Genomic DNA, 24,716 nt, shown 5'->3' on the forward strand with positions numbered 1-24,716 from the left:
CCACACAATGAGTTGTGATCACAGTCGTACTATGTCTCCAAATTGCAGAAGCCTTTAGTCTGCAGGCCAAAAGATTACTCCCTGCTAGTGTCAGGTGACAGACTTACAGAACACGTGAAGAAATCAGTGGGACATTAAGCTGGAAACATCTGGAGACCAGCAGGGAAGAGTGAAAGAAATGAAAGAGAAATGGATGACTATTCCTCTTAGTGATAGCAGGACTGTAGGGAAGGGTGCTCCTATATGGGAAAAGGATACTCCATCCCATTATGATGCAGGAAGGATGGTACTGCACCAGGACAGACATCCACTGAGCAGCTCCAATACAGTGATGAGAACTGGACAAATCCCAGTGTGCTGATAGCAACCTTGCTCTGTTGGAACTTGAGTTAACCCAACCACAGGAGTATTCCAGGATCCACATTACAAGGGAGCCTGCTAGGGTGCTAGACACTCACCTGGTTTCCTGCCAGGGAGCTTACTAGGAGACTAGATGCCTGCCAGGTTACCTGCCGGAGTGCAAGATACCTAGGAACTTGCTTGAGGAGTGTAAGATGCATACCTGATTATCTGCCAGAGTATTAGATGTGTGTCCCCCGAGAGCCCACTAGCCATCTAGATGTGCCCCGCCCCCCAGGAGCCTATTAGAATGTTAGCCTCCTTCCCAGGAACCTGATAGAATGCTAACATTATCTGGGAGTCCACCAGGTGGCTAGCTCCTCTCTGCAGAGGGGAACCTGCCAAGGAAGCACCAGGTAGGTGACGTTGAAGCAGTTAAGAGCCAGGGGTAGGATATGTGCTGCTGAGCCTGGAACCGTGTCCTTTGTGGGAAACTGCTTTGCATCTGGAAGATGAGTCCCTGCCTAGAAGCATACCGTGACAGATCACCCTTAAGTATCAGTCTCTGCTCCTTGGTCCTGCTGGGGAAAGAGTTCAGGCAAGGCCATATTGCTGCCTAGAGGAGGCTGAACAGCCCATAGAAGGCCTCCTGGCAAAAGGACAGCAAAGTGGCCTGAGCAGGAGGGAGGGGTATGGAGGGCTCTTAGAGGGAAAAAGGGATTGGCAGGGAGAAGGCCCTCATAGGCATTTAGCTCGGAGGAGGCCCAGCCTCCCTTATTTTCTGTTCAGGGCATTTTGAAGGTGAGAGTACGATTTTTTTTTTATAGATTTAGGGTTCCCCCTTCTTCTTAATGGAATAAGCATGTTTCCCCATTTGTGCTCAAAGCAGTCTAGCTGCTAATGAGAGGCAGGCGTCCAGGGCCAGGGTTCTGATTACCACCACATGGAGGAGGCGGAGGGCTGGTGTCTGGTTCTGCAAGCCAGACAGGGCTATTGGGAAATGGTTACTGGTAGGGGCATGGTTGGGGCGGGGGCAGGGTGAAGTTCCAAGAAGGAGGAGGACACAGAGTGCTCAGGCTCTATGGGCAGCAGGGTAGTTGGGAGCCCAGAACAGCAGGACAGCCTCTCTGCCTGGTTCTTACACACCCCTAATCATTCCTGTACCCCATAGCTCCCTTCCTGTTCCATTGGGGTCCATCCAGGGATTCCCTCAAAGCATTAGCAATACAGAAAAAGCACACCATGAGAATGGCCAGTGGAAAGCTCTGAAGTTCTTAAAGGAAGCAAGTAGCTGAAAACGTGGCTTTTATTTTCCTGCCTCTTTCTGAAATGAGAAGTAGAGGCCCTGCACTAGCAGTGGCCTCGTCCCCTGACCACGGCTTCAGGTTCACAGCCAGGGAGGCCACTCGGGGCTCTGAAATTGCAGTTTTTAAAGGGCACCTTTTTATACTTAAAGAATACATTAAGTTTCTAATAGATCCCACAGCCTCCAGTCAGCCTGAAACGCTTCCCAAACCAACGCAATTAAATCTTCTAAAACAGGAGCCAAGTTTCTCATTAGTACTGAGCATGTGTGTGAGGGTATAGTGTGTGTGTGTGTGTGTGTGTGTGTGAGTTGCTGAGGGTCTGGGGGTGCTAATTGGGTGCCCCTTGCACACAGATGCACAAGTGAGGGATTGCAGATGTGCACATGCTTCTGTGCCTGTTCTGTTACAGACCCTCCCTTACTGCCATCACTTTCTTTATTGGATACTTTTCCCTTTGGGGAATCTGAGCATCTGTCCTGATAGGGAGTGCAGTGATGTTGAAGCCACGATGTCATCCTGCCTGTCTGGACAGGATGGAGTTGTCCTGACCCCTCCATAGCCCACCATGAGGAGGAGAAGTCATTCATGAAGGATCCCAGGATGCTGCTGGGGTCTGGGAATCCCTCTTACTGTCGCCTTCATCCATGTAACCTCTCCCTGCCACCCTCAGGTCCTGAGCTGTGTCAGTCCAGATAATGCTAACAGCCCAGAGATCCCAGTGAAGATCCTCAACTGTGACACCATCACGCAGGTCAAGGAGAAGATCCTAGATGCCATCTTTAAGAATGTGCCGTGCTCCCACCGGCCCAAGGCTGCAGACATGGACCTGGGTAAGAGGGTCACGTCCCAGGGCTATCCCTGAGGCTGCTCTTGGTCATCCCCTGCCTTCTCAAGTCAGTATTATGTAGATCTGAGCTTCAGAGAACAGAAGAGGAGCAGAAGGAGGCAGGCTGTGTTTTCCTCTACAGTCTGGTTGGAATTAGTGGGAGCAGGTCCATGAGCTTTCAATAAAAGAGGGCCGGAGGTCACTGGGTACTCTGCTGGTGGATCCTCCTGGCAGGGAATGCCTCTGTGGTGCTTTGAGTGGCTGAGGGCTCGGATTGCAGGTTTCATATGTGAATGTAGGGATGTGAAGGCAAAGATACTCTTCCAAGCTCCCGTGGCCAAGGTCTTGACACTGCCTTTGTCCACCCCCCTCCACCTGCCCAGGTTCTCCCTCCCCTCTGTGCAGTGCCTATAATTTTTTGCTGAATACTCACAGCTCCAGGGATCCGGGTCAGCCATGGAGGATGGGGAAAGAGAATAGAGGAAAATGATATGTGCCGACCTGCTGCGGAGTAGAATGACACCGTGTGTGAGTGTTCCGTGAAGAGATGGCATAGCCTGTATAAACAAGGGCATGCCACCCAGAGCCGGTTTTCCTTTGCCTGAGTGCCCAGCAGAATGCCACACAGGGAATGATGCTCTGGAGGAGGCTCTGGAGAGACCAGGGAGCAAAAGGGCAATTCCAGCATTGTTCGCGGCACTTGGATGTGAGGCCTGGTGTCCCTAGGTACTTGCTGTGTGACCTTGTCCAAATTACTCAGAGTATCTGTGCCTTCCTTTCTTTGTTTATGAGGTAGAGATGATAACAGCAAGTACTTCATAGTAACAGTTCAGTGAGACGACGCACTGAAAGTTTTTATTTGGTGTCTCTGTACCATGGGAGAGGGGAAATGCTGCTGAGGACACTGGCTGTGGATATTTGTGGATTCTGAGTATGATGGGGGATGTTGACTCCTAGCAACATGGGGGTGGGATGAAAGACCCCCAGACGCCCTAAGCACCCATCTGGCCTCTAAGCTGGCTTCCACTAAGCTGAGGAGGACAGATGGGCATCTATAATTTTGCTCAAATCCAGGGTGATTTTTCCCCAACTTCCACCTCCCCTTAAGATTCTGATGCATAAAGATCCTGAGCATCAGGAAGTCAGGAAGTTCTATTAGCTCCTTGAACGTCTCATATTCCCTCTTAACCCTGTCTTCCCTCACTAGGCTTAACACTGGATGTGTGCAGGACCTGGTGACCCTCTTCTCTAAGTGCCCTGCTCTTGGGGCATGGAGGAGGCTTCGTAGCAGGGGTCTTGGGTGTGAGTGTTTATGCAAGTGTCCCAGGGCACCAGTGCCTGTAACTTGAGTGGCTTTGTATGTCTGTGTGCATTTGACCTCCCTCTGCCTCCATGAGGAGCCCCATAGACTAATGGAGCAAAGGCCCTTGCAGTAGAGCGAGCAGGGAATGAAATGGTTCCAGTATGGAAGGTTCCGGTGCTGATCTCTCTCAAGCAATTCCCGAGTCCTCTCTAGTGGCTTCAGTGGATAACCAGATAGCAACCCACATTCCTTTTGTTATTTTACCTACAGGCCCAGGATAGGGCCACCCCTTAGCTCCTCAGCATCAATATCTAAAGTAAGTGGAGGCCTGGGAAGAGTTGGTGGAGAGCCTGGGTGCTAAAAGGTAGGGGGATGGGGGGGAGGGGGACTGCTGAGCATGCCCTGTGTTTGAGAACAGGGTGGCTTCCTAAGTAGGCAAGAGTAGCTCCCTCCACTTAGGGGAGCAGGGCTCAGTTGCTACTAGGGGATGGTGTCTGTGTTACATTAAGAGGCAGTGGGTGGCTGTGTGAGCTTCAGGCCTGATGGAGTTCAGGAAGGGCTGGACCCGCACTTTACATCGAAGCCCAAGCAGAGGAAATGTGTCCCTCTCGTGCTTGCTGACTGTCCTGGAGAGAACATGTTGGGGCCAGTGGCTGTTGCTTATCTGTCCCTCCTCAACGCCTCCTGCACCATATGTGGGAGAGGAAGAAACTGTCAGTTAGTATTGGAGAATTGCTTCCCTCAGAGATTGGAGGCTGCAAAACCTGTCAAGAACGTCTTCAGTGAATAAGTGTAACATGCCTCTCGTATATGTCTCATAGCCACAGTCGGGAGCCATCTTGAAGGAAGGCCATAGTGTCCAACAAAGTCATTTTCTTCCATCCTTTAGGAGAGGAGACCTGAAGAAAGCTGCATCCCAGGGCCCACCAGAGGGTGGCTGTACTCTCAACTGACAGGCTACAGAGACCCTAGAAAGGCCACTGTTGTCCAGATGCGTGGGTCTCCAGTATTGCAGTACTCTGGTACTTCCTGTGCTACTCATGTCCTGTGCCCCAAGCAGACCCCCTCTCCCACTTTGGTGCTCTTGAGGTCTCCCCAAGCTAACCACGCCAGCCTGTAGCAGGGAGTTTACAGCAGGGATTCATAAGACACTTTAAACTCAGGACTCATAGTCTCACCAGTGTGATCCAATGTATGTCCCCGGAGAGGTGGGGTCCTGCTGTGTCTTCCCAAGGGCCTCCATGCTTAGCCCCACTGTATGCTCTTCCCTCAGGGTTCCTTTTTTTTTTTTTTTTTTTTTATTAAATCAGGAGTTTGGTGCAGCCCCCAAACTCTGGTTTTCTTCAGACCAAAACTAGGTTGCAACACATGGAAAACCAAAGGCTCCTCAGAGACCCAGGAGTCATTTCCAGGCCTGGCCTTGTCGGGAGAGAGAGGCGAGGCAAAGTGTTCATGTAGATAAAAGTGCCTTGTAAACTCAAATCAAAGTATAAAGATAGATGTCATTGCTACCACAGATCAACCTATGCCAAGGGCCACCTGGCCACCTGCCACACTGGCTGTGTGAGGCTCTTGGACCAGGGCAGCAGCACCTGCCACTTCTCCTTGAGACTCTTGCTCCCACAGTGAAGGCTGTCTGGCACAAGCCACCTCCTCTCCCCACATGACCAGCCCGTGCCCCAGACTCGACTGCAGGAAGAAGTCAGTCTAACACCTTATTATCCTAAAGAAATTCACCCACACCTCACCCCTGGTGGACATCATCTTCTCAGCAGCCCAGCCTGTGGCTGCTGTCCCCAGCACATCTCCTCATGGCTGCTTGGGTTGGAGTTCTCCCAGCATTCCCTTCATCTCTACAGGAGCCTTGTCCAGACTCAGACGTTAAAGTAACTGTGGGCAGTTGTGATTGGCGGGGATCCAAGGGAAACAGCCAGTCTCCCACTGTACAGTGGGGTAGCACACACCCACTCAGTGTTCTACTGCTCACTGCCAGTGGGGTGTGCTACACTTACAGGAGATCTTCATCTCATTAGAAAACACAGGCTTTGGTCAGATGACCTGGCCCAACTGTAGGCTCTGCGTAAGTGCTCTAGTGTGTTTAAGCTGAGCTAAGTTGGGGTACATTTTTACTTATTATATGTTCCACTTAGGATGGGCTTATCTGGGCATAACTCTGGGTAAGTTGAAGAGCATCTCTGTCTCTCTATCTCTGTCTCTGTCTCCCTCCTTCCCTTCTTCTTCTTCTTCTTCTTCTTCTTCTTCTTCTTCTTCTTCTTCTTCTTCTTCTTTCTCTCTCTCTCTCTCTCTCCCTCTCTCTCTCTCTCTCCCCCCACCCTGTGTGTTTAGGGGGATGTGTCTTGTACAGAATTGACCATGTGATTTTGGAGGCTGGCAAATCCAAACTCTACAGGATACACTGGAAAGCTGGAGGTCCAGGGAAGAGCTTGTGGCCTTCTGCATGCAGAACTCCCTCTGGCTCAGGATGGTGAGCATTTTGGTCTTCAACCAATCGGAAGAAGTCTACCCGCATTCTGGAGAGTCATCTGCTTTTCCCCAAATCCCTGGATTTAAAGTTACTTTTATATACCCACACCTCCCACAAATAGGCCAAATAATGTTTTGTCAAGTGTCTTGGGGCCACGGCCCTGCCAGGTTGACACATAAAATTCACCATCACAGGACCCAAAGCAAAGGTCTGCCTGGATTATAAACTGTCAGGATATATGGAAGGAAAAATAGTCAAAGACAGATATTTTAAGAGTGTGGGGTTCTCAAAGCACAGCGTCCAGGTGGCACTCCACCCTGAATGTACAATCTGGCCCCGTCAGTTCACAACTTTGGCTAGCCTAGAGTACCTGGATGGGGACCTGTTTGCATCTCTACCCTTCAATAACCTGTCCATCTTGTACTGTCCTGTCCATGTGACTCTTGAACACATGTTGTAAGCCACTGGAGGACTGGTGGCCAGGAGACCAGGAGAAGTTCATCATTTCTGAGCATAGTAGCAGGGGCAGGATATTTTTCTCTCTGAGCTAATTCTTGACACCTCCTGCCACTCCCCCAGAGGAATAAAAATGCTTGCCTTCAGCCCAGTACCTAGGCTCATATCACACAATGGGAGGTAAAGGGAAGACACTCCCGCTTCTCCCTCTTTTACTGCCCTTGACCTCCAGAGATTCCTCTGGTTTAAGCCAATGGTCTGTCAATAGCTGCTCCCTCCACCTACCGCCACTGGAACTCTACCATCCCACCTCTGTCTTGCCGCTGAGGTCATTCTGAAAGAATTTTTTTTTTTTCAAATAAGAAATCCCTGTATGCAATAAAAGATACATGCTCTTCTGAGTGAAATATAAAGAGTTCACGGCAGCTGTCTCTCCCCCGTTTGCATTTTCTGCTGGCTGATGGGAAGGATAGATAAAGATAATGGGATTTCTTCTTCTTTTTTTTTTATTTTCCCTCCCTCTCTCCCTGGAAGGTGGAAGTATAACAAATTGGATTGTGAGTGAGTCTGTCCTCTGTCTCTGGTGCCTGTGGGGCGGAGCTGTGGTGAGAGAGGTCTCAGCCTGCAATTTTCTCCCGCTGCATGCATATGAATGTCAGGGTCACCTTCCTTTCGCCCCATGGCCACCACCTGCCTGTTTAATTCTGACTTGACCTGGCACACTGTCTGGAGCCATCCATGGTGTATCAGGGAATATTCCGTAAAGCCTGTGCTGATGGTACAGCCTTGTGATACCAGCTATAGAGGAGGCTGAAACAGGAGGGTCCCAAGTTCAAGGAGAGTATGCCCAAGCTACAGAGTGAGTTCAAGGCTAGCCTGGCAAACTTCTAAGACCTTGACTCGGAATATAAAACGAGGACGAGGCCTGTGGATGTAGCTCAGCCAGTGGTATGGTGCTTGCCTAGCACACATAAGACCTCAGGCTCAAAAGTACCCTGGGCTCTCCCTTGCCTGTCCTGCAACTAGCCAAGCCGGGGCACATCACATTTTACAAGACCTATGTTGCATTTCTATTTTTAAAATTACTCCTCTTAACCCTAACTTTCATAGACCAGTCATTTCCTACTTGAGAACTTGCTGTCACAATAAATAGAAAACAGATTTCTTTTTAACCAAATAGTTTTAGATGGCCGCCTCCCCCATCACTGGGGTCAGTTTTCTTACTCTTTCCTGTGACTTTTCAAAGGTCTATGGATTGAACCTAGAGCCCTGTGCATGCCAGACAAACAGACTACTGAGATACATGCCCACACCTCTTTTTACTTTTTATTGTGCAGCTGAGTCTCCACTAAATTGTCCAGACTGGCCTGCAACTTGCTCTGTAGCCCAGGTAGATGTTGAACTTCTTGCTCTCCTGCCTCAACCTCACAGTGGTTGGGATTACAGGCCCACAGTACCGTGCCAAGCTTCTAACCCCTAGAGTACTCGTTCCTACCCTCTAAGAGATTTTTCCAAATTTGTTTGTGGTCCTTGCCCCAGATGCCCCTGCGTAGTGGCTATGGAAAGAGTCAGGACCCTTCGCTGGGTTGCCTTGGCCTCACCTGGCCACACGTGTGCACAAGAGCATCCTGTCTCCTCTTGCAGCCTCCCATGGGTTCTGTGCAATGGGGCAGAGTGGCTTTCTGGAAAGAGCCCGCCATAGAGGCCAAGGGCTGGAAACTGAGGTAACTGTTGGAAAGTGGGGCCTCTAGGCTTTGGCTTTCCTGATGTAGTCTCATTCTCATTTTGTCTGTCAAGGGCCAGGCCTACTGAGGTGCTCTGGGCTACAGGGATGGTTTACTCCTCCACACAGTACCTGCCGTTGAGTAGGTGGACTCTCAGAATACTGACCAGGAACACTCTCAGAGGCGATGTCCCCTTCTAGGTTGGCTCCACTCTAAGCCTGAGTCTCCACTGTCAACATATGTCTCCTCAAAAATTTGTGTACATGCTTTTTTCCCCATTTCCAGCAACTCCAAGTCTTCTGGCCCATATCCTGAACACACCTGTGCCCTGTGCCACGCTCCCTCATTGTCTGTACATTTCTGCCTTAAAGAAAAGTAGCCACTCCCCATCGCCCCATGGCTCTCTGTTCCCATTGCTCTAACACTGGCCTCTCTCCTCATCTTTTCCCAACCCATGGCCTTCAGATCAACCTCAGGCACCATGGTCGGGTGTACTGGATCTTATGGGCATCTTCCGATAGTCGAAGGGCCCACAAGCCTTTCATTCTAACTTACTTATTTCTACGTATAAACTTATCAGAGTCACACAAGTGCCACACTGAGCGAGAACACACAGCTCTTGTCATCTAGGCAGAGATGTACCCTCCTTCCCAGCCTAGCTGGGGTGGCCCTTCCCTGCCTAGCTCCTCTTAGACCCTGCTCCTTCCTCTCTCCATCAAGCCCAGGGGAGGCTCAGTAAAGACAAAGCTCTTGCTCACCTCTGTCCCCTGTCCTTCACTGCATTGCCCAGAGTCCCAAGCCACCAATAATCGGAGTTTGATGAGAGTGGAGCTCTGGGACTTTCCATGCTTGACATGTCAACACGGTAGTCACAGCAGGCTCCTTTCCAGATGGTGTGGCTGGTGTCCTAATCTGCAGAAGGTACTGTCAAGAGCCACGCAGACCCAAGGTTCATGTCACAGACTGAGCTCGGTGCTATCGTTCAGTCCCCAGAAGAGTCCCATCCCTGCCACTGGCCTCTAAGGGCAGCCCCATCTGTCTTAGCATCTAAGAACACTGCTGTTGGCTATCCTGTGGCTGGCCTGACAAGGTCACCTCATACAGAGCATGGCAGGGACACAAAGAGGTCTTTGGGGGTTTTTTGTTTGTTGGTTGGTTTACTTTTTATTACATTTTAATTAATTTATTTTACATCCACTTGGTAGGGTATGGAAGCACATGAGTTCTACGTCACACATGTGGAAGTTAGAGAACAGCTTAAAAGAGTCAGTTCTCTCCTGCTACGATGTGTGTGTCCTGGGGATTGAACTCAGGCTGTCAGGCTTGGTGGCAAACATCTTACCTGTTGAGTCATCTTATAGGTTTTTAGTACTAGTTTTCTTGAGTTATAGTAGACATTCATTTGCTTCAAAGAGCATACAACCAGGGATTTAGAGGCTTTTTCCTTTGCTGGTTTTCTTTTTAAACACCCGACTTTGTACGTGCAACAATATAGAGCACAAAATAAGGGGTATCCCCTCCCAGGGGCCTCCTGAGCTGTCACAGGCCATGTGTACGCAGCATGGCACCCTGAGAACTGCCCCTCACAGCTTAAGATAACAGGCCTACACTGCCTCCTCAGTGTCCTAATTGCATGTTAGGTTTTTCACTCCTAGTGCAAGGTAAGCGTTTATGGGCCCAGCATACAGGTCAGGAGCACAGGCTGCTCACAGGACAGGGAGAGTGACTGGCTTTGACTTCTGATTTTGCTGTCTCCTCAGTGCCTGCTTTCTTTCCTAGAGTGTAATGGCTCACACCTCTACCAGGCTAAGCTGACAAAACAGGATAAGAACATGCAGAAAGCCGAGCCCACGTCCACACTTAGATTTTTTTTTCCCGAGACATACCAAAGACATAGGAAATATTTAATATTGATTTGGTAGAGAGATGACTGACTGAATGGACAAATCAATGACTTAAGGGGGCAGTAGGAGTCCAGATGAGTGACTGACAGTGAAGCTCTGGGCCTTCAGAATCTGGATTTGGACATGGTAGAGACAGGACATATGGAACAGTGTGTGGACAAGAAGACAGAAGCTGGAGCCAGCCTCTGGAAGGTTCCAAGGCAGCATGGAGAGTTGATCAGTGTGGACATGGTGTGGAAACTGAGCCCTCCAGTAAAAGTAGATGTGGAGATTCTGGCCAGGGAAAATACATCCTGGGGAGCAGTTTCCTTATTGATCTATTTAAACTCTGTCTGGGAATTTAGGGGTGCCTTCAGTTGTACCCCACCCTCTCTTCCCCCCAGAGGTCAGCCCTGTAGCTGGCTGGTGGCCCTTGCTTCTTTGTTACAGCCCCAGGAATACAATTGCCAATAACCTCCCCCCAGTCCCCAGATTCTCTTTCATCAACAGTGGATTGGGATGGCACATTTCTTTATTTTTGAAAACCTTTCTGATAGTTTAGGTTAAAAAAAAAATAGCAATTTTTCTGTGTAAGAAGTAATAAAAATAACAGCTTAAGGGCTCCGGAAGCAAGGCCAAGTGCTCCCTGCTTCCTTCTTACAGTGATCATATTGGTATTTAAGGAGACATCCTAAACTGTCTGAGATCAAAAGACAGTAGTTGCCGCCTCCCAGGTACCTGCAGACACACCTGACCACGCATGGGCCTGGGTTGGAGGCTGTAAGACTGGGTAGCCCAGAGGCTTCATTCTGTAGCCCCAGATCTATGACTAAGCATTGGCATCAGTGGTAAGTGTATGCCTTGCCTGCTCACTGCCCAGCATCCTTAACAGTATCTTGGCTACCGGGAAAAGATGTGGCTGTCCCATCAATATGTCAGGCATATGTGAAAACAGAAGCTCCAGGCTCAAGGAAAGCAGCCAGTGACCTGTCAGACCTCCAAAGGTCCAAGTGGGAGGTATAATCAGGACCGCCACATGCAAGCTTAAATCTGCCCACAGCTGAGGGTGCAGGCCCATCCCGTCATTTCCCTTTCTCCAACTCCCAGCACATGGCTGGCCTTAGGTGGCAGTACCTGAGCTGTGTCCCCACTCATCCCCTACACTGAGAATACCCAGAACATGGGGACTCCTTTTGTGGACACTGAGTGACCCCCCAAGGGGGAGACTGTGAAGTCCCTTGCATGTGAATTCCGCTGGCCAGTAGACTGAAGAGTGGCCTGGAGTGATGGCTCTCTGTGTCTGGCATCCTGAACCTACCTCTTTTTTTATTTTCCCAATTGTAATTAATATTGGTGGAATGTGGGACAATAATCAACCACCAGGTCACACTCCTCAGCTCCTTTCTCTCAGGTTGCCAGCAGCCGCTCACAGTTCACCTTCAACTGTCACTTATTGGCCATCTGTCATGGTACATATACATGTACGTACACAAATGGGAAGTGCTCTTTTAATTGGTTATAAAGGCAGCCATTACCAAGCCACAGGTGCCCTTTCTTCATTTGCTTGCTCATTCATTTATTCATTCACTGAATGAATATTTGCCAAGTGCTTCCTGTGTCCTGCGCACTGTGTGAACCCTGCAGGAAGACATCTAGAATCATCCATTTCTTACTCCAAGGACAGTCTGTGCCCCTGGGGGAGACATGGCCTTTTCCTGCCCTACTTTTTTGAATGGGGGCATGGAAACAGACTGACTCCCGTTTGCTTACATAATTACCAGACAGGACTCACAACCATGGCTCCTGAGTAGGTCTGGACAGGCTGTGTATCGCACAACTTCAGGGAGGGCTTTGCAATGGGAATTCTGCACTTTGGCCCCAAATCAGTAACTCACTGTCATTGTTTAGATGCCACTGAGACTGTTGCAGCTCTACCAGCAAGGGTGCTAATATGCTAAGTTAGAGGGCTGGGAGCTGGACTGTAGGCAGAGAACCTTTGCCAGGCCAGCTGATAGTCAAGAGTGCAGAGCGCCAACCACCCTCTCTGGCATGCCGTGACGTTTCCCCTGTGCTGCCCTCCCCCCATGCCCTCCACACAGCTTCTGACTCCACCAAATAACATTCACCATGCAAGCAGAAGATACCCACTGCCACGTTCCTCAAGCCAGCTGGTCTTCATGGGGGTTCGCGGCCCTGGGAATCAGCTGCCTGACCGGAAGGGAGCTATTCATTTTCCTCTGGCATAAGAGCTTGCAGACCCAGGGTGGGAGTTTAAAAAGCAAAGCAAAAAGCAACAGCGCAGTCCAGTGACAGATGGAAACAGGGACCACCATCAGGCACTGCACAGAGCACTTCCCTCCCGCACGTCACCCTATCTGTCTTAGGCCCAAGTCACCATGAGCAATTCCAACAGAATTCAGCTACAGGCCTCAGAGGTGGCTTCTCCAGTGGCTTCACCACTCCAGTGAGCAAACAGGCCATATTTGAACCATCCCTTTGAGTCTTTGCACAGTGCTAAGCTAGGTAGCTGGAATGCTCTGGAGGAGCAAGGCTGGGCTAGGATATCAGAAGCCCCTCTGCTCCTCCTCAGAGCAAGATGCTTCCCTTCCGGATCCCATGCTTGATGGAGTCAAAAGTTCTAACCACAGCATGCATGATGTAAGAAGAAATGGAATTTTCTGTGCCTCAAATGGGGCCATAAGGGGAGATGAAGCCTTGATAGGAGGGAAACAAAGCAGGGAATGTGCACATGTGTCTCTGTGGCCTATGGGGAAAAAGCCATGGCAGGCCAGGTAGGCATTGTTGTGCAAGGATGCCAGTATCTATCTGCTTGCACTGTGAGCAAGCCCCGTTGGCTCTGTACAACACAGGTCTGGCAGCAGCTATGTGGCCAGGGTGCATGTTATGTTTGACTTTAAGAGGCTGCTATTCCTTTCGGGTGTGTGCTCATGGGAATGGTATGTATCCATGTGTACGTACACTCACGTGTGTGAGCACATGTAGGAGAGCTGCCATGCACATATACTTCCATGTGTCTATTTCAAGATTGGAATGTATGCTTCTCTTTCCACGTGTGATCTACGCTAATTAATTATTAGGACAGAGGTTTCCAGCTGATGAGAAGTGAGGTCTTAGTTCCTTCCCTCTGTGTGATCTATCAGCAAGGTCTTGGGGTGTAGATACTGGAGTGGGGGGAAAGGGAGTTAGAGTGTGTGTGTGTGTGTGTGTGTGCGCGCGCCTGCGCACTGTCTAGATTCTAAGATGGATGCTATCCACATCAGTTTTGTGGAGATGGAAGTTTGGGGGAGGGGGGATAAGAACAGTCTGAAAATATTTTATCCTATCCTCCTCCAAGGATGACCCATGTTTCCTCAAGGCATACCACAGGGAAAAGGGAAAAGGCTCTAGTAAGTAAACCTGCAGCACAGATTTCGCCAGCCCCGGGAATTCCCCATACGTCTAGTGAATGGGGCTGCCATGACAGAGCCAGCTGCATTTGCCAGTGCTTTGCTGACCACTTTGTGTCCATTGAGTTCTAGTTCGTTCAACCCGTGCACACTGCACAGCTTCCTGATGCTCTGAGCACTCACAGCAGACAGGTGCAGGGGACAACAGGGGGTGATGTCCACATACTCAGCCCTTTCTTCTGACCTAGCCTGTTAACTTTGAGCCAGAACTAGTACTCTGCCATCTCTTCCTTGAAGACATCCAAACTCATCCTCTTGGGAGACTTGTGCTGTACTAGTCTGTCTGTGTTCTAGAGATGGCCCTATGTGATACCTATAGGAGGCACACAGGATGCTCCCGGGGGGGGACCGGAGGGCCTTTCTGAATTGCCACCACTCTCCTTGCAGAGTGGAGACAAGGAAGTGGGGCAAGAATGATCCTGCAGGACGAAGATATCACCACCAAGATTGAGAACGACTGGAAGAGACTCAACACGGTGGCCCACTACCAGGTGAGCTGGCCACGGGAGCCAGGCGCTGGCCAAGTAGATAGCATTTCCTTGGAACTCATAGGTCTTAAATTACAGCCACTCAAGGTTAGTCACCAAGCCCCCCAATGTATTCTTCACTAGCAGTCCATGATCCTTAGTGACCCAAGGGGAGCTGATGTCACCCACTCAGAGACCCCGTGCCTCTTTGGAGATCGGATGCTGACATGCATGCTTCCTGTAGGGTGTGGCAGATTCCCCAAGGATGCTTGCTTAGAAGGCCTCATGAGTATCTAAGGCTGAATGATCTCCAGAAAGCCTAGGGAGGGAAAAGTTAGGGGCAGCTACTGCCAGAAGTTGCTCCATGCAAAAGCCACAAAACAGAATGCAGCTAGTATTCCGGTCTTTGTGGTAGTGTGTTATCAAGGGAAAGGAGGAGCACCAAAGCCCACATTTCCATCAGAGTGCTAATTGTCCCCTCATTGCCCCGGACAGTCTCAATTTGTCATTATGTCCTGGCATAAGTGGGAAGAGTTGTCATGCCCAGGCCCTTAGAAGTCTTTATCCTGTAGGTTCCAGATGGTTCTGTGGTGGCTTTAGTGTCCAAGCAAGTGACAGCCTACAATGCAGTGAACAATTCCACAGTCTCCAGGACTTCAGCAAGTAAATATGGTAAGATCTTATCAGGTGTCAGGGGTGGGGAGTAGGAGGGTCCTGAGCAGGTATGGTCAGCAGGCCTCAATGGCTAGGGGAGAGGACTAGGTCAGCTGACTGGGAGGGACAGCCAGGATGAGGCAGCAACTGGTTCTACTCTGGGGTATAAGCATGTACTTTAGCTGCAGGCAAAGGAACCGCAGGGCTTGGAATAGTTGAATTGGTAAAGGGCTCACCGTGCAAGCATGAGGATCTAAGTTCGACCTCCAGAACCCATGTAACACTGCCAAGCATGGTGGTATGCGCTTGTACTATCAGCTCTGGAGAAGTGCAGACAGTAGGGTAGCTCAGCTTACTGGCTAGCCAGCTTAGCCCAATGGTGAGCTCCAGGTGAGCGAGGGTACTGTGTCGAAAATCAAGAGGGATGCCCCTAGGAAATGACACTCAGCGCTGACCTCTGGCCTCCATATATGTACACACACATATGTGTGCTCACTATGGGTACACACACACACACACACACACACACAGAGAGAGAGAGAGAGAGAGAGAGGGAGAGAGAGAGAGAGAGAACCAACCTTCATGAGGTCATACAGTCTATAAGTCTTAGTTTCCCCCATCGTCTCAAATGAAGTTCACAATAATCTAGTGAATTAAATAATTATTATTTCCCTCAATTATTTATATTAGGAAGTTATAACTCAGAAGCACAGAGGTCAAGCGATTGGTAAAGGACATACTATTATTATGCAATGGCATGAAAGGCAAGAAGGCGAGAAGGCGAGAAGAGTACTAGATATAATATCAATTCTCTAGAGATGCCCTGTTCTGTCACCACTTAAGTGCTTGGAGACACATGATCACCCTGAGCAGTGACATTCTTGTTGTAAGCCGGAATTAGAAGAGAAAAAGAGGCAAAATCAGTTATTGTGAATGATAAAAATGTGAACAGATAGGCTACACATGGGCATAGTGGGACATCATCCTTTGCCTATTCAGTTCCCATTTTACCACAACTCAAAATATAGGAAGGCGGTTCATCAAGTAAGAGAGAAGAAGTGATCTGGCCCAGAGCAGGACAGTGATGAACAGATACCCTGGGAGCCCTCACTGGCCACTACTCATAGGGCAGACAGGCTACCCGCTCCTACGTAATTGGCTGCACACTACAGGGCTTGAGAGCACGCACAAGGAAAAGTGTAAAAGTACAAGCTTATATTTCTATAAATTGAATAATTAAGGGTTCACTCAATGGCAAGTACAGGAATGGGGGGGGGGCAGCATGAGTGTGTAGAATTTGCTACAGATAATTCCAAGAGGTGGCAGGAAAGACATAAGCCTTTCGGGGAATGTACCACACCAAGGCAAAGTAACAGAGCCAGCCAGTGGCAAGAAGGATAAGACGGCAGTGGCCTTGGCTGGGAAGAGGAGTGTACTGCGAGTTGCTAGGGAAAAGACTACAGAGTTTCACTCATTCTGGGCTGCTGTGCTCTTTGTATTGGCAGAAAACATGATCCGATACACGGGCAGCCCTGACAGCCTCCGTTCCCGAACCCCCATGATCACCCCTGACCTGGAAAGTGGGGTCAAGCTGTGGCATCTGGTAAAGAACCATGAGCACGGAGACCAGAAGGAGGGGGACCGGGGGAGCAAGATGGTGTCTGAGATCTACCTGACGCGGCTACTGGCCACAAAGGTATGGGGCAGAAAGCAGGCTGTGGCAAGGGTGTGGCCACAGGAAGGGCCTTCATCTGCCATGAAAACACTGCGGCTGAGGGCTGAGGAGATGGCTCTGTTGGCAAAGAGCTTGCTCTGCAGGCATGAGAACCTGAGTTGGATTGCCTCGTCCTGGGATGGCTGAGGCGGGACCTGCCTGGGGTTCACAGACCAGCCAGTTTAGCCGAACTGCAAGCTCCAGGGTCAGCAAAATTCCTGTCTCAAAACCATGGAGAGGGATGGAGGAAGACACTTTGAGGTTGCCCTCTGCCTTCCACAGATGCTCACACGTGTGTGCGCACACACATGCACACATGCTTGCTCACACACACCACACACACACATACTTGCTAGCACAGTTGCCCAGTGTGCAGCAGGCCCTTTTGTTGTCCTCCCTCCCACATCAGGCAATGTCATGAGCCCAGGGATGCCTCAGGAGTGAGCTGCAGGATCCGGCTCAACCTGTCACTCCATGCAGATCCCAACAGACATGAGTTAGCACGCAATCTGAGGTTTTATGCCCACCCTCCTCAGCACCCTTTCTTGGTTACAGACACTTGCTACATCTACTCCTATTCTCCCGGTATTCCTTAGAGAAGAACGGCTCATCCTCTGGGGTGCCATGTGCCATCACTAAGAGCGGAAACCGGGGCTGTATCCATAGCTCTGCCAAAGCCATTTCTAATACCGATTCTGGGGATGATCTTTGCCTGCTGTTCTAGCCTTTCTCTTCAGAGTCTGGGTTCTCTGGTCTCTGTGTGGACCAGATGCTCATTATCATTAGCCAGGGTGGGTAGTAGCCAAACAGAACCAGCAGGTTGGATTGGTCATCTCTGACCAGTGCCAATTAGCATTTTCGGAAAGTGATACAATGGTACCAGCAGAGATATGAAACCTAACCCTGTGGCTGGGAGAGGAAGATGGTTTGGGCTCTGTCATCTGTCTTCTGTCTATAGTCTGTGCACAGAGGAAAGGTAGGATTGCCAGAGACCTGTGAGAAGGGAGGAGATCTGATGCACGTTGTCTCCCCACCGCCACCGCCTCATCATGTTTAGCAGAGGGGCGGAGCGCTGACTTCGAATGCCCTGTCTCCGGGATAGCTTTTCACACCCCGACCCAGAGATGCCTAGGCTGAGCTAGATCTGCATGTGTCCCCTTCCCCAGGGCACACTGCAGAAGTTTGTGGATGACCTCTTCGAGACCATCTTCAGCACAGCCCACCGGGGTTCTGCACTCCCTCTAGCCATCAAGTACATGTTTGACTTCCTGGATGAGCAGGCTGATAAGCACGGCATCCATGACCCACACGTGCGCCACACTTGGAAGAGCAACTGGTGAGTAAAGAGGAGAAGAGCACATCTGCGATGGCCAGCGGCCTGCCCACCCAGGCTTGCATCAGGGAGGCAGTTTTTCTGAAGTTGAGCTGGACAACTGTCTGCCTCCCAGCAGAGCCTCTATCAACCCCAGCCTCTGGTCTTGCCCATCTTCTCACTTTCTGGTTCTCTAATAGGTCTTTTTACCTTCCTTTCCAGTCAGTTATTCGGACAACAAACCACGCTAATCCACCGGCAAAAGTTAACATGTACCATCACAGCCAGGCACTGTGACATCCAGCTACTTCCTGCATGTGGGACACTATATCCAATACTGAGGATCTTAGACTAGTCAGACAGGGTCCCTGCCCTCAGTAAGCTGGCAGATGAGGACATGGGACAAGAGAGACAGTTGTCTGTATACACAGACAAATACTAGCACAGAAAACGCATGTGTTGGACAGGGTCAATAGGGTTTTGAGGCACAAGCAGGTGGCGCCCAACTGAAGAAGGAACATTGCAACCCCACCCAAGAAATAAGCTTATCTTCTCTTTCCCAAACCCCTTTGCAAAAACTGCCCAGAGTCATTTTGTATTCTCTTGAGGCCACAGGACTTTCTAACTACTGACAACACTCCAAGCATCTCCACCATAGTCCTCACTGCCCTTTGAATGCACAGTATCTTCTTCACCATCTGTATAGAGCAAGTATTTCATTCGAGGCTGAAGCCACAAGGTCAAGCATCAGTATTCAACACAGGATGCAGAACCTTGAGGAAATGAGACTCAGTAAATATTGATGAGGCGTGAGCAGCGACGGCCTGCTTGAGAGTTCTACCTACAGCAGAGCTAGCTGATGTTTGGTCTCACTCCCTAGAACCAGATTCTTGGTGCCTTTAGATGGTGCTTTTTCAGGCCACTCTTCCCAGCTGTTTCTTATAAAGCAGTGTAGACCCAGTACCCAGTGCTGTAATGACTAGGACTGGCCAGGCTGAGAACACAAGCAGGCACCCTGATGCCCCTCCAGGGACCCGGACCTGAAAACTGAGGAGGCAGAAGTCAGCCTGAGGTGTCAATGCTAGTCTCCTGGATGGCTTATGATCTTTCCCTCTTCCACTTACAGAAGATCACCAGCCCCCAAAGAGGCTCAGCCCATGCATCCTTCTAGGACCCCCTAGAACTGGATTCTATCATGTGCCTCTGGTGAATCAGCTTCCTGCCCTCTAAGTCCTGTCAGTGTGACTCTTGGGAGGAACCTGAGGGGCAGCTCTGACAGTGACTCTTTCTTTATCTAGTGTCACCCTCCTTCAAGTGGGACAGATGATCCACCGAGCCTGTCTATTGGTGGTGGCCAGGGAGACATAACTAACTACTTGTTAGATGCCAGCCTCCTTTCTGAGTCATCCCAAGGTTGCAGGGGCTGCACAGAGACATGGACCAGGCAATGGAAAGCTCACAGTGGAGCAGGGGAGTAGAGCACACTTCACATACAATTGAAAGAACTACATCACCTTCTTGTTCGACCTTAAAAGGCCATCTCTTGCCCCTGCCCTGATGCCCTGGCACCCGGGACAAGACACAGTTAGAAATGATCAGCCCTGCCTGGGGACTAGAGTTCTTTGTCCCCGCTGAGGGTATTGTCTCTTTATTCCTGACTCAAGGTGTGGCTTGCCTGCCTCTCCCACCTCTTCTTCCCCAGTTCCCTACAGGCTCTCTGCTAAATAGCACTCCTTCTCATTTACCTGGAGTGGCTGCAATCAGCCGGAGATGAGCATCACCACAGATGTTAATAACATGCTAATATTTCATTAGACAGGAGCTTCAATGGTGCCCCTGCTTACTGTGTGGCGCACCTGCCTCCCTGCTGGCTTACGGGACAGGCAAAATCAGTTACTGCCACCCTGTGGGTTCCCAGCACCTCTCATCGGATTGGGACTTAAGAAAACCCAGAGAGATTGGAACAGGAGAAATAACTGGAAGGAAAACTGAGCCTCTTACTCAGAGCTCCAAGCCCAGAGACCATGACCACCTTTTATGGAGGTTGAGAAGCTGCTGTGAGCCCCTGTACCCATGTGTTATCATTCCATCTACTTCCTATCCTGGATTCCCGGTGATGAATATTAGCAAACCTCAGTGTGCCTGTCCCAAGCCTATGTGGCACTCACTGTAGAGACTTACCATATTTTTCTGACCATAAGATGCACTTTCCTCCCAAAAGCGGTGGGTAGGGGTGGGGGGAATTAGAGTGCTCCTTGCAGTCCAATTGCTGTTTTTACTGTTTTTCTTGTTTTACTGCTCTAAAAACTGGATGTGTCTTATGGTCAGGTGCGTCTTATAGTCCAAAAAATACGGTAATAAGTGCTTGTTGATTGACTGGCATCTCTGAATGTCAGGTCTTCCTGTGTTTATAGTGTCTGTTGTTTGTATTATACAGATCGGCTGCTGGCAGATAGCACAAGAGCAAAAATATTGTATCTGATGCCTTGAAATGATGTAATCCAAAGATGTTAAGTTCTAAGAGGCAAGCCAAACACACGCAGGCAATGTAACTATCACCAGCCGTGAGCACAGGCACCAAAACAACAATATAACATCAGGGGAAGAGGCAGGAGGCAAAGAGGTGGGAGCAAAGAGAAAGAAGAAAGCTGTGCCTGCACGGTGGTCCCCTCCTTACCAGCAGCTTGGCAGGCTGGTGGGAGCCACAGAGCTATAACGGTCAGGGAGAGCATAGCCCAAAGAGGCTTTGGGACAGTCCTCCTCCTGCAGGCCTTCTGTCTAGCAAACACAGTGACTACAGAATCAGGCCACACTGTGTATAGAGACAATCTCCTTGCCTCTATATGTGGATTCCCTCCCTGGTGGGGACAGTGGACAGGCCTGTGCTTGGCTATGTTCTCCTTGGACTAGAGTGAACAGTGACCTGATTGCCAGTCACCAGAGTGCCACTGACCAACATCCTGCTGTCTAAAGCAGAGCCTTGTAGGCAAATCACTTCTAAGCTTAGTAGCTAAGATTCTTTGCCCATTATACTCGCATGCGTTTCTCTCCATCTGTTTACTTTCCCATCTTTCAACTTCCCGTTATTTCTCTTTCTCATTGAGTGTGTCTTGCGGGCACTCATGTGCTCACAGACACACACACACACACACACATACACACACACATACACACACACACACACACACACACACTTCCAGATGTGCCTGCAGGATTCTTTCCATAGATGCAAACCTAGATTTCTTAAAGCTCGCCAAAGGGATGGCCCCAGCATCAGGCAGATAGGAATAAAGATCTAAAATCTGCTTTGTAATGTGCATAGGCTGACTCTTATGCCAAAAGGAAGGTTTGGAGTCCCACATCACAACTGAGCACTGTGCTCTCTCAAGTTCCTCCAGTGTACATCTCTGGATGAGCCCTCCCCACAATCTTGCTGGTTTCTTGTATGCTGAGTAGACCCACTTCCCTGCCTGTACCCTTTACCTCCCATGGCAGCCCCAGGCAGTCCCAGATGCTATCTAAGCTCTTTGAGACGTAGTCACTGGTCTTTCCCAGGACTCTCCATCAGCCTACACCCCTCTGTCCCATCCCCCCATGACCAGCTGTTTCTTCCCCTCCACACAGCCTGCCCCTGCGGTTTTGGGTGAACATGATCAAGAACCCTCAGTTTGTGTTTGACATCCACAAAAACAGCATCACGGATGCCTGTCTCTCGGTGGTGGCCCAGACCTTCATGGACTCCTGCTCCACGTCAGAGCACCGGCTGGGCAAGGATTCTCCCTCCAACAAGCTGCTCTATGCCAAGGACATTCCCAGCTACAAGAACTGGGTGGAGAGGTGAGTGTGCCCCCAGGGAAACTTGAGGGCACGTGGCTGGAGCAGAGGCAGCTCCCCTGCAAGCAGGCCAAAACTTCCAGACTAGTCCCTGTCACAGCTGACCCTGTCGCCAGAACACCCTCAACTCATGGCCTCCATACTGGAGCAAGCACTGAGAACTCTAGCAGAAGTTGCCATGTGACCAACCTCCCCATATGGAATAGCATGGATCCTAGCAACTGGTCCCTGATCTTCTCTTACACACACACACACAAACACACACACACACAGAGAGAGAGAGAGAGAGACCATTCCCGCATATACTACACATGCATGCACGCATAGCATATATAGCATACAAATTCATAGACCATATACACCATGCATTCACAATACTGCATGTATGCATAGATACCATGAACATACATATACACTGTATATACATAAAACCACAAGTATATATGTACACATGTTTACATGTCATCAATATCCATTTACATATATACCATACACATAGTACACATGCATGCAGGCATGTATAACTTACACTCTCCCACCAACCTTTCCCCAGTCCTTCATTCCATTTCTGCATTTACACATCTTCTAATGGTCGTGGTGGTGACTTCCTGAAAACTTCCCATCTTTACTGTCCCAGTTGAGTTTTTGCCTGTGGTTAAGTCTGGGCAGAAAGGAAAGGAGCCTCTTGCTCTCCTGAGAACCGTTGACAGCTGCACTGACCTCACTGAGAGAACCCAACAGTTCAGTGTGGTATCTGATCTGCTCTACTTCATTTGGTTTGACTTTTCTTTTTTGTTTTGTTTTGTCACTATTTTTTGTTTGTTTAAAGACCAATGTGTATATTCATTATACAAAGGAATGGGCTTTATTACAACCTTTTCAATGTGAGCATCATGCCCTCTGGTTATATTCACTCTGTTATCCTCTGAAATCTGCTTTCTTCAGATCTTTACCTGGGAGCAGCTCAAGGCTGTCCCTAGCAACTGGAGCCTCACTCATTTACTGTGTGCAGACTTTGTCTGTAGGATCTGAGTAGAAAGGAACTGCTGTTGGCTCACTGGGGACTGCACCAGGGTGTGCCACACACTGAATGCATTTACAATCTTCTAATGGTAGTGGTGGTGACATCTGTGACATGCACCATATCATAAGGAAGGTGACATTTGTAAACATTCAAATACACCTTCTAAGGAGCCCAAATAGATTTGGTGCCATATAGCTCCCAGTGGTCATCAAGACCCCTGTCTTTAGTTATGGACAATTGAAGTAAAGCTGACCCTGGGAGCAGCACCGAGGCAAGGCTGGATAGCTAGCTTCTCATGTACTCACCCACTAAGCTGACACTGATACACCTGTGGGCTCTGGTGTATCAGGCACGTGGAAAACACTGGGCCTGACCCCTTCTCCTTGCGGTTCTCACTTCTGAGTGTCTAGCAATAACCACAAGCTGGAGTTGGGTGGGTTGAGGAGCGAGGCCTTCATTCTGCTGGGTCTGGAGCCATCAGGCTTCCCTTCAGGACAGCCCCTGAAAGCTACATTCAGGGACGTCAGAGCATGAGGTTCAAGATACCTTTCCTGTCTGCATGTCTGTCCTCTGACCATAATACTCAGCGGAAGCCTCCTTCCAGCCTCTTTCAAAAGACTCATGAACATGGAAGAAGCCAGGACCTTTCCCTGAATAGCAACTCCCTGAGCTCTGATATGTGGTCCCCAGAGGCTGACATGCCACATAAGTTGGCCAAAGCTCAGGAAAGGGAATGAACTGAAACCAGGCGTGGGACCCAGCCCCTCCTTATCAGAGCAAATGGCAGCCAGTATTCCAGGTTGGCAGGACTGGCCAGCCCTGGTATGGGGGAGGAGGAGAGCTTGGAGACTTTCAGAGGCTCTGTAAAAAGGGGCCTCATTGTAGGCAGAAATTCCGCAGGTTCAAAAAGGGGGTCAAGGCTGACCTTTCTGTTCTTCATGTGCAGTCAGCTGATGAGAACACTTGTTTGAAGTTCATTGTCAGGGCTTTATTGCATTCTTAACAATCGATAAGGCATTGCTCCTGAAGTCCCAGCATGAAGGCCAGCTTGGCAGGAGCGGGAAGGAAGCAATTGTATGCTATGCATGGCAGAGAAGACTCCATGAGGGTCATGGCCAGGCTGAGGTGGGGGTGGGACGACTGGTTAGCTATGGGCTGGGCTGGCAGGGGGTGGAAACATTAGCTATGGCCTGCAGAGAGGATAGAGCCCCTTAGCAGGAGGCAGCCTGGGGCTGAGAACTAGGCAGAAAGGCAGTAACCTGTGACCACTTGCCTCCACCCATCCAGAACTTCCAAAGACAAGGTCTCATGCAGTTGACCCACCAGGGAGCCAGTAGAAGGCTACAGATATGCCCTGGTCCAGTCTAGTTTCCTCAAGGCAAAGAGGAGTATGAAAGATGAGGCCACATAGTGGGGACCTGATGTCACATCAGGGAGAAGATTGCCAGCAGATTCAGATAAGAAGGCTCCAGTCCTCAATCTTGCCCTCTCCACTCTTATTTTGCCAATCCTTCTGTTACCCCCCCTCTTTCTCTCTCTCTCTCTCTCTCCTCTCTCTCTCTCTCTCTCTCTCTCTCTCTCTCTCTCTCTCTCTCTCTCTCTCTCTCTCTCCAATATTCTCTTTGGAGAAAGGCATTACTCATGTACACCACAGGAGGCAAATGATTGCGAGAGACTGATGTTGAGCATCTTCTGTTCATGGCATGGGAAAGGTCTTTTCACTGTGTAGACAATGATCTCTAGTCTAGGCTACTATACCCCTCAGGGACCATGAAGGCAGCAGTGGGAACCTGTGCTGTTTGTAAGAAGCCTGACAGTTTCACAGCCCGGTAACAGGAACAGCAGGGGCCTTCACTTCTGTTGACAGTTATGTCCTCTCTGTGGGAACCTGTGTTTTCCTTCCTGCTCAGAGGCTCCAGTT

At 49.7% G+C, this 24,716-nt stretch overlaps 1 protein-coding gene across 1 annotated transcript in view; it reads left to right on the forward strand.

The window, feature by feature from the left end:
• Plxna4 (plexin A4) overlaps positions 1–24,716 on the forward strand; it is a 454,818-nt gene that overhangs the window by 425,604 nt on the left and 4,498 nt on the right. Inside the window, exons 25-30 of the mRNA XM_051151763.1 lie at positions 2,317–2,476; positions 14,178–14,281; positions 14,830–14,929; positions 16,417–16,607; positions 17,792–17,961; positions 21,562–21,774. Of these exons, the coding sequence (XP_051007720.1) occupies positions 2,317–2,476; positions 14,178–14,281; positions 14,830–14,929; positions 16,417–16,607; positions 17,792–17,961; positions 21,562–21,774 (938 nt within the window). The remainder of the gene's footprint in view (positions 1–2,316; positions 2,477–14,177; positions 14,282–14,829; positions 14,930–16,416; positions 16,608–17,791; positions 17,962–21,561; positions 21,775–24,716) is intronic.

This window comes from Acomys russatus, chromosome 10 (assembly GCF_903995435.1).
Source record: "Acomys russatus chromosome 10, mAcoRus1.1, whole genome shotgun sequence".
NCBI classification, from domain to species: Eukaryota; Metazoa; Chordata; class Mammalia; order Rodentia; family Muridae; genus Acomys; species Acomys russatus.